We start from the raw sequence: 10,701 nt of genomic DNA on the forward strand, positions 1-10,701 counted from the left end.
GTTATGTAAAATAAACAATTATTTTTAATCACCACGTCTAACGGAAGTGACGCAACGATATAAGTACAATCACAAATACACTATGAATATTGAATTTAATAAACAAAAAAATGCTTTCCAAATAATATTATTTTACAAATGACGTATAGACCAGTGTCGATAATTTTTGAAACCAAAAAAAATTACAGTAGGATGAAACCCATTAGAAATGCAGGGGAATATGATCAAAATGAAAGGAAAAATAAATTACGGTCGATCCGAGTTCGGGAAGTGGGAGGGGGGTGACTTTTAAGGGGGAAAAATTGTTTATCTTGATTTCCGGCGAAACTACCAGTCCTATGGAAAAAAGTTAAATGGCAAAGTTGTAGGTCATAAAAAGATCTACACTTTTGGTATTTACAATTTTTTCACATAACCTCAAAATTTAGGTGAAAAATTCAAAAAACCAAGTTTTTGGTTTTTTATTTATATCTTTTTTAAAAAGTTTTTTTTTTCTACGAAATTTGGTGAAAACTTACCTTATTATGTCCCAAATATACTGTAATTTATTTGATTAAAAATATTTATTTTTTCGCCTCATTTTAACTTAATATCAAAAAAGCAACCTAATTTTAAATCGAAAATTCTGACGTCAAAATTTCAGCTTTTTTCAAAAAGTTTGGGGGCTTTTTGTTCGTTGAAATATCTACTTTCTGATGGTGTAAAAAAAATATACTTTACTATAGGAAATATTATTAGAAAATGCAAAAAATTGAAAAAACCTCAAATTCGAAAATTTTCTTTTAATTATGTACAATTTTGAGGTATTTATTAAAATTTACACTTTAATTACTCAAAAAACGTAAGATTTCATGCTTCATTGATAAACGAAAAAATTGCAAATTAAAATATACTTCTATAATTAACAAACAAATAAGTTAATAAAGTTAATATTTAATAAGACATCTACAATATTTTGAAAAAGTTGTAGAATCTTCTGTAAATAATATTTGTAGATGCCTATTTATTGCTGTTTTAAGATAATTTATATACCTGAGTGATCGGTGAATTTTGAATTTTTCTTTGAATAAAGTAAATTTCTCACAAATCACTTAGAGTAACTCAGCCTGCAGGTGTATTTTTAAAAACGATGTTGTACACTACTCTGTATCTCGAATACTGGCTAACGGTTTTTACAGCTGCTACGAAATAGCAGGTAGCAGTAAGGCCCAGACCCTCCTAGGTCCGTCCCCACTTCTCAATGAAATAACTTACACTGGGCTAAAATTCACCGAAGGTCACTCAGGTATATAAATTATCTTAAAATAGCAATAAATAGGCATCTACAAATATTATTTACAGAAGATTCTACAACTTTTTCAAAATATTGTATATGTCTTATTAAATATTAACTTTATTAACTTATTTGTTTGTTAATTATAGAAGTATATTTTAATTTGCAATTTTTTCGTTTATCAATGAAGCATGAAATCTTACGTTTTTTGAGTAATTAAAGTGTAAATTTTAATAAATACCTCAAAATTGTACATAATTAAAAGAAAATTTTCGAATTTGAGGTTTTTTCAATTTTTTGCATTTTCTAATAATATTTCCTATAGTAAAGTATATTTTTTTTACACCATCAGAAAGTAGATATTTCAACGAACAAAAAGCCCCCAAACTTTTTGAAAAAAGCTGAAATTTTGACGTCAGAATTTTCGATTTAAAATTAGGTTGCTTTTTTGATATTAAGTTAAAATGAGGCGAAAAAATAAATATTTTTAATCAAATAAATTACAGTATATTTGGGACATAATAAGGTAAGTTTTCACCAAATTTCGTAGAAAAAAAAAACTTTTTAAAAAAGATATAAATAAAAAACCAAAAACTTGGTTTTTTGAATTTTTCACCTAAATTTTGAGGTTATGTGAAAAAATTGTAAATACCAAAAGTGTAGATCTTTTTATGACCTACAACTTTGCCATTTAACTTTTTTCCATAGGACTGGTAGTTTCGCCGGAAATCAAGATAAACAATTTTTCCCCCTTAAAAGTCACCCCCCTCCCACTTCCCGAACTCGGATCGACCGTAATTTATTTTTCCTTTCATTTTGATCATATTCCCCTGCATTTCTAATGGGTTTCATCCTACTGTAATTTTTTTTCATTTTTTACTATTTTTGAAGGCTTCGGCACTGGTCTAGTAGACTTATATTGTATTTTAAAATACGACGCGGCAACTAATTTATATCATTACGGGATGTAATAATGAAATTAAATTTGAGTTCAACATCACACGCGCTTAAAAAAACTTGTATTTGTATAATTATCAAAAGATACTATTAATTTCTATTCTAGAATCACCAAGCCGTCGTTATGTCGAGAGCGATGTAAATATCCACTATCGCTGTCCAGTTCGACACGATCCCTTGCCCTTGGTGCCCGAGAGAGAGTTGGCCCGTCAACAGGCAGAGCATATGAAACGGCTCTACCGAGAACAGAAGAGGAATAAATATTTACAAGTGAGTAAGATATTTATGTCAACTACTAACTAACTGATCATATTTATAAATATAGATGTGAATTGAGGGAGAAAATGTTTCAATTTTATTTTGTCTTTGACAAAATATTCTTATAAGCATTTTGGCTCGTTGTAATGTTAGTTAGTTTTAAGAAGGGAATAAATAATTATGCAATAATACAGAGAATAAATAATACATTTGGCAAAAACTTGACATCGTTTAAATTATACAAAGTTGGTACTGTAATAGCGTACTTATATGAGAAACGGGATAAAGTTAAATGAAAATCGTGATAAAATTCAAAGAGCGAACGGAAAATTGCGATTACCGTGCCAGTCAAGTGAGCTCCGATAATATTTAAATTACTCAAAGACGCACGCTATGCAGTTTGATCGATACTTGACCCTTAAGTCATCATTATCTAAGTAATTTTCTTATTATCCAACGGATTAATTGAAAGTAGGTCGCTGAATGTACTTTATATTCTTGCAACAATAGTAAACGATAAATTTTATCGATGTCTGAGGATTTACTAGAGTATATTTTTCCATGTAGGTCGTATAAAGAAAGGAAAATAAAGCTGGGCAGAGCCAAAAAAAAATATATGTACGGTTGCCTGTTTTTATGACGACAAAATATTATTGTACTTATATCTGTAAAGTAGTAAGTAAAATCCACTTATATGAAGTTAGCGGCTTCGTAACCACATTAACTTTCGTATACGGATTGTGACTTTCTCCAACATAAATGGGCAACTTGCATTAGGTAGATATTATAAAGTAATTGTCTTATTTTAATTGTTTATTTTATTTCTGGTTTCTATACACGTTTGCGACTTAATGTATAGTTTTTATAGAGGTACAATTAAAAAATAACTCGGGCCGCGAAATTTATTTTATAATGTACAAAGTTTCGCACATGCAGATCATGTATAAAGTAGGTATTATTATGACGCGCTATTGTTTGTGATTAGTCCTCAATAGGCCAAAATAGTACCTTGGAATTACACATTTGATTCCAATAAGTCGTATTCAGTAATTTTAAATCATTTGTATAAATCGTTATTATGTCTAAATACTTCAAAGTACTCATTAAATAATTATTAATTTAGTTGGTTCTCAAAACCACTTTAATAATTTCCAACATAATTAATTCCAAGCACAAGGTTTTTATAATAATAACATTTTAAAAGTATCATTGTACGGAAATGATTCTACTAGTGCATTTAGATTGTGAAAGCGTGACATGGGTCTGTCATTGTGTAACTAAATAATATAATACTGTACTCGTTTGCAAAAAAAGCATACTTACAAGTTTTAGAAGAATGCATTCTTTTGCGCGTTAATCTTAATAAACATAGTGCTATTAAATACGAAAGATTCGTACATACTTTATAATTAATATATTTGCTTTATATCTCTCAATTAAAATACTACTGTTACAAAGGAATATTCTGTGTTAAAGTCATTTAAACTAAGTTCTCTCTTATCTAAATCATACAAATTTTGATTAGTTATAAGATTATAAGGGCCTTGGAAGTACACAAAACCTTTACGATTTATTTATTATACACCTTCGATATACAAAATTAATTTTGCACTACTATCACTGTTTTCAGGTGCTCGTTATATATTGAATTAATATAGAATTGTCATATATTAATTCAATATATAAATATTAATTTAATATGAATTCCTGATTGGCGTATTAAACTGGTATTGCGATAAACAAAGCCATTCATGATAATAGACTGTCCGAATATATGAATACAAAATAGAGACCTTGACTCTGAATTAACCTTGAATAACAAAATGTGACCAATACTTTAAATGCCTTTGAAATTACTAAAGCATAAAAATATTTTGTTCGGTGATGACCAGTTAAAACTGATACTTGAATAAATGAGGCGGTTTATATTAATATTAAATAATTTTATTAAAATGCACTATTTTAAATGCTCATCAGTGTACGTTGTATTTAGATATTTGGTTCGTCCAAAACTCGGAGGCAATAACAAAACTGTTGTGATCGTTTAAAATAATTTGCACCAACTAAAAAGTACCTGCTTTTTAAATTATTGTTCCTATAATAATCTTTCTTCTAAAAAAATATTTACCTCTTTGTCTAGCACTAATATACGTCTTATAAGCCGGGCTGTTAAGTATTTTAAGCAAATCTCGCAAGTCAGGCATTATTCATGTGAGGGAGACTAAATCTATACATTTTACTAAACATTTTGCCTTACCATTATGTTCTCAGTATCATAGAGCCACATGTCTTACATTAAAAATGAGATATAGCTGAATTGTTAATTTCAGGAAAACGACTACCACCCGATCGACATAGAAGCGTTTGATGCGTCCATTAAGGTTATCTTATTAACAGAGTGTCCACTGTTTGAATTTTAACCGCTATATAACAATCGGCTGATCATTGGCATTTCTATCAAAATTCTAAATTTCATCGCAGCATGTATAACTATATGTTTAGGTTTATTGTAGATAAGAAAAATAAAATTAATTAATTTTCAGGAGCTCCAAGATATGCAGAGTAGAAGGCATCAAGATAATTTTATGCCGTCTCAGAAGACGATTGTGCCTCTTAATCGCTATGATGAGGCTGATCGAGTGGTAGCGAGGGCTTTGTATACGTTCAATGGCCAGACAGCGAGAGAACTTAGCTTCAGAAAAGGCGATATTATTAATGTGAGACGGCAAATTGATAACAATTGGTACGAAGGTGAATTTCACGGAAGGATTGGATTGTTTCCGTATAACTATGTTGAGGTAATTATTTTTAATTGTCTTTTAGTTTTAGATTATATTATTTTCAATTAGTGTAGGTAATATATAATTCACATAAATGAGTTTGAGTACGAGCAAAAATGTTGTCGTGAAATATATAAATATATATTATACTATAGTAGTTGTTGGTTAATAAATATAATGTTTAAAGAACTTTATTTCTCATAAAAAATATTTTATTTACATGAGAAACTTAATATTAATATGTATAATATATACGTCTATATATAGTCTTAATTTAAGTCAACTGTGTTCATTCTAACATGCATCTTTACTGCCTTTTTGAATTTGTCAAACACTCCAATATTGCGAATTTGAGATGGTAATTGATTAAATAATTGCACAAATATAACTAGCATAAATATATTTTACGTGGCGTTACACATTTAAGGTATAATTATATTACATATCCACATAAAACTTATAATCTTATTCTGGACATAGGCAAATCCATACAAATTAGTCCAAGCATTCTTGAGTTATAAACTATAATTAAATATAATTAATGTTTTTTTCAGTTACTAAAAGGCGATGTAACCCATTCTCCGAAGAAGCCGTTAATCCTCGAAGGTCGGGCGAGGGCGAAATTCGATTTCACAGCACAAACAAATCTCGAATTGCCGCTCAAGAAAGGTGAATTAGTGGTTCTTGCAAGGCGCATAGACCACAACTGGTGGGAGGGCCGAGTGGGGAACAAGACGGGAATATTCCCGGACAGCTACGTCACAATCCTGCAGGAACCCAGCCAGGGTAAGCCGGGTAAGTTATAAAAACCGACTTTCAGAAATTCGTTGAACATATTTTAGCCCCAAAATCGCCGACAACGAGTCTTATACAGACGTGATATTGATTAAGAATGACTCATACGAATTACTTTTTATATGCGACAATCTGTTTGAAATTTTCCGACCGCAACAAATTTAAAAACTGTCTCTAGGTTAGGCTAATTGTATATGCTAATAAATTATAAAAAGCATTTGATTTGTTGTAAGCTTCAGCCATGTACCAAATGAAACCTTCTACGAAAGACAGTAAATAGACAACCATTATTTAGAAGTTTTGAACTAATAATAACTTATTTTTACCTTAGATGAGCTCTCATAATTATCTGTTCTCCTTTAAGTATTTATACATTAAGCTTATAATATTAAGAATACGAATTATTACGTAAACATTCCTATTTTGATACCACGTCAAAATTTGTTAATACCACTTGTAGTTACAGTTCTTCGATAGCAATCATTTTTATTTTCTCTACCATCGCCATGGAGACGAAAGCTTGTATAATCAAAATAATACTAATATCCAGCAAATTTGCGTAGGCAAGTGGGGATAATATGTAGTCTTTGCCTACCACTTTAGGAATATATTACTTTTTTGAAAAATAAAGAACGAGTAGTCAGAAAGAGTAGAGAATTCATTACATATTAAACCTGTATAGATATTTTTTTTGATAATGTGTTATTAAATCAAAAAGGTTTAATATAAATACGTATATATTACCAGTTACATAACGATCTTAAATTTCATACTTTAGAACCACAACCGATCCTATCAACCGACAAGCCAGTAGCATCACCAGCAGCCCACGGCGTGGTGAACGGAGATAAGCGAAGTCTTGGGGCTCACACTTACACCCCCCAACACAACAGCGCAGCACTGGCCAACGCCCCACCAGCCACTGAACCACTCATTGGTGAGTAATTGATTTATTTGTCAACTTTTTTTTTTAATAATATCGTGAAATTATTTTAGTAAATAGTTAAGTATTTTTTTTAACAAAAAACTATTCTAAAGAGATTTAATAAGTTATATGAATTCAGTAACGTAACGTAGTTTTTAGTTTATTTTTTTTTGTTTGAGTGGTGTTTTGTTTTGGATGAGCTTAAAAGCTGAATGGTAATGTTATAAAGAGGCATAAATATGCTAGGAAGAAGTGGCTATTTGACACCTTGTTCATTCTTTGTATCTGTGTAGATGATAAAATGGAAAAAAAAACTTAATTTTAAATTGATACAAGTTTTTCAATTATAAATTGAAAAACAAAATTAATTATTTCTCCTGCCCATGTTCTATACAAAAATATAAAGCAACTGATGACGTCATTTAACAAACGTTTGACGGCCACTATAAGCTGAACGTAGTTCTCGTTACGTAAAGTTAAATATGTCCGAATAATATAACATCATATTATAAAATTTAATAAGACCAGTATTGTCCTAGGTATGGTTTATGAAATATGAAATATACTAACCTTTTTAATAGTTAGCCTGCGGCCTACAAACGTCCTGTTTTAAAATTGTATTTTTAATTGCCAGTTAAAAAATATTGTATGAGCAATAGTGAGGTATTAACCAACTTGAAAAATCAGTTTGGCCTCTATGTATATGATACTGTTGAAATTGAATAATATTAGTGTTAATCTTTTAGACATTGATATATATTTGTTCACAAATTTCTCAAAAACATGTTACATCGAGGTTTTTATCTAGTTTACTACCTTAAGTGATAGTCCAAGTTTAATGGAAATCAGTTCAGTAGTTTTTGAGGTGTATGTCTTTACGCTGTTTTGTCCGTTGACAGTTATTTGAAGTTGGTTTTGTTCTTCTAACTTACTTTAATAACATTTCAGGTTATCCCGCAAAAGGGCACTCATCGCCAGCTGACCGTGGATTAAATGCGAGTGTAAACCTCAATAACACAGAGCCTCTTTATGTCGATACGAACGCTGAAGCTGTCCCGTAAGTCACTTCATACTAGCTTATAGTTATAATATAAATCTCAGTTTATAATCAAATACTACAATTCACTATTGCGCCATCTATCGGTAGAAATGTGAACTAATAATTACTAAAACTAAACAGAATTGAATATAGATGGCACTATTGATGAAAAATGTTATATAGGTGAATATATATATCTTTTCACTGTGAATTATAAATATCAACAGCGCTATCTGAATGATCAGTCTAATTAATAAAAAAATAAATTGTCTATTCCACAAATTATCAATCTTAAATTCAAATAACTTTGTCGCAAAATATCGATAACGTTTTAAGGACGTTTTATGAGGATTATTTCTGTATTTTTAGATATCGTGCAATGTACAAATACCGACCCCAGAACCCTGACGAACTAGAGTTAAATGAAGGTGATACTGTATATGTATTGGAGAAATGTGATGATGGCTGGTACGTCGGCTCCAGTCAACGGACTGGACGGTTTGGGACTTTCCCAGGTACTTATATATTTTTATTTAGTTACAAAAACAGCTTGGTAGTTGTGTAAACCTCAAAAAGTATTAAAATTAATAAAAAAAATATTGTTAAATTTCGAATTTGGACGAATCTTCTCGCAGCAGTAACCTCAAACCGTAATATACAGTTATAAATAATTATCACAATATAAATATATAAAAACATAACATTTCCGATTAATATGTTATGGTGTTTGAATTGGAAGATGGAGTGTCAACTGTGACATTTGACAATTACTTACCTCGTGCCAAAAAATCAAAACATTACAAATTGACAAACTTATCTACTAGATACACCAGGGGGTCTAGTCAAGACAGATTAAGAGTAGTGTATGTAGAAAGTCGAAATCTAAATTTGTATGAAAATGAAAGTACTGTAGTTGGTACCAACTGTCCACACTAGCTGTCATTTTCATACAAATTACTATTGCGCCTGATACACAATATCAAATATCAAAAAAGACATATCAATTATGCTATATCTTTCCGACCAAATTTTCTGAAACTAAATTAACTTTTATTTTTATCTAAAATGTATCTTTATTCTCTAGGTAACTACGTGGAGCGCATTTGATAGCGGCCGACCTCGCTGCTTCGGCGGCTGCGACGCGCTACGCTTTGTACGCGCAAACTGAGATAAACTCTTGTAACGCCATATCATTAAGTAAAAAAAAACCTTTTAATCCTTATTAACGACGTCACAGTCGTAATGGCGGCATGTGTCAGTATATTGACATTTGACATTGATATATGATAAACTATTTAATGATCATGAGTGACAGTCTCATAGCGTGTACAAAATTATTGAAATAATACATTGTTTATTATTTGTCTGTTACAAGATGTTTTATAGTACTGTTACCAAAATCAACCCATGACTTTGTTATTTATCTATTTAATTTCGCCATTAAGAACCTAACACAGCACAATAATTTAGGAAATCGTTGTAAGTATCAGTTTGAAATCATACCATTTATTTCCAAAGTTGTTTTATTATTTCCAAAGAGTTTGACTATTGAATAATTATGGTTAAAATGTATAATTGTACAAAATAACATGAGACGTGTGTTAGATATAATAATTTATTATGAGCTCATCTTTTAAAATGTTTTTTAAAAGAGCGTAGCTGGGCGTGGTTAATCTATACTAACTATAACAAATTTTGCGCACAGACTGCCTTAGTCGCGAATAAAGAAAAAGATTTACGAAATTCGAACTTTAATATCCTTTAAGTTGGACATTTTGTTAAATTGGCGTCACAATTGGCTTTTCTTCTTCGACTAAAAATATTCTAACAAATGTTTAATTTATAAATTATTGTATATAAAGTTTGTTTGTGTTGGTTACCATAAAACCATACAATACTCAATATATTCGTTAGTTATAGGGCGAGTAACATGGCGACGTTTGACAATACATTATGATATCGTAATTTTATGGAAATAAATGTCTATGTATTTTATATGTAAGAGCTTGTAATATTTTACGCAGATATACAATATGAACCTAGTCGACTTATGCCTAATTGTATTAATATTTAAATCCTCAAATTACTTATATATTTTATCGAACTTCCAATGATTAAAAACCTTTCTCGCCCTATGTAGAATCTTAGATGTCTTAGTTCTTAACCCTATAGTTGTTGTTCTCATGTTAATTTATTTTAGTAGCACAAATGTTTTATTTGTTGTTGACACCTCTGTATATCGTCATTAACGGCTATTGTTTCATAAACGACACATCTAATAAATATAATCTTTCTATTTGTTGTATCATTTACCTTTACCTGGCGCCAAGCTCTCAAGGCTCGCGAAAATAAATTGTATCTTATAAATTTATATTCATGGTTATATTCAATAAGAACATTAAACAGAAGAAATGAAACGTTCCAAGTAAAATAATTTAATACTTTCAACATTTCACCAAGTCGCATGTTCGCCATTTACTTATTTTTAGTAACTATCTTCTGCAAATAATTAATAAATATGTACTTAAGCTACACAAAGTAAGTATATATAAATATTTTTCGATTTCCATCAACACGTAACTTTGCAAGTATGACGAACAGGTAAAAATTGCCCACGAACATTCAGTACCGAATTAAAGACCTTACCTACTGAGGCGGAAATGCTGATTTTATT

The 10,701-nt window shown here is 30.2% G+C and overlaps 1 protein-coding gene across 13 annotated transcripts in view; it reads left to right on the forward strand.

The window, feature by feature from the left end:
* The window catches only part of LOC110996449 (sorbin and SH3 domain-containing protein 1), a 114,374-nt gene extending 104,051 nt beyond the window's left edge, over positions 1-10,323 (forward strand). For 10 of the 13 annotated variants that reach the window (XM_045633105.1, XM_045633112.1, XM_045633108.1 and 7 more), the window contains 8 exons: positions 2,337-2,500; positions 4,819-4,869; positions 5,032-5,286; positions 5,823-6,063; positions 6,842-7,000; positions 7,937-8,045; positions 8,397-8,542; positions 9,112-10,323. In XM_045633105.1, coding sequence (XP_045489061.1) covers positions 2,337-2,500; positions 4,819-4,869; positions 5,032-5,286; positions 5,823-6,063; positions 6,842-7,000; positions 7,937-8,045; positions 8,397-8,542; positions 9,112-9,134 — 1,148 coding nt within the window. In that variant the 3' untranslated portion in view covers positions 9,135-10,323. The remainder of the gene's footprint in view (positions 1-2,336; positions 2,501-4,818; positions 4,870-5,031; positions 5,287-5,822; positions 6,064-6,841; positions 7,001-7,936; positions 8,046-8,396; positions 8,543-9,111) is intronic. The other 3 variants (XM_045633123.1, XM_022264116.2, XM_045633091.1) reach the window with 1 other exon arrangement.
* Positions 10,324-10,701: the final 378 nt, after the last annotated feature.

Source organism: Pieris rapae, chromosome 2, assembly GCF_905147795.1.
Source record: "Pieris rapae chromosome 2, ilPieRapa1.1, whole genome shotgun sequence".
Lineage (NCBI taxonomy): Eukaryota > Metazoa > Arthropoda > Insecta > Lepidoptera > Pieridae > Pieris > Pieris rapae.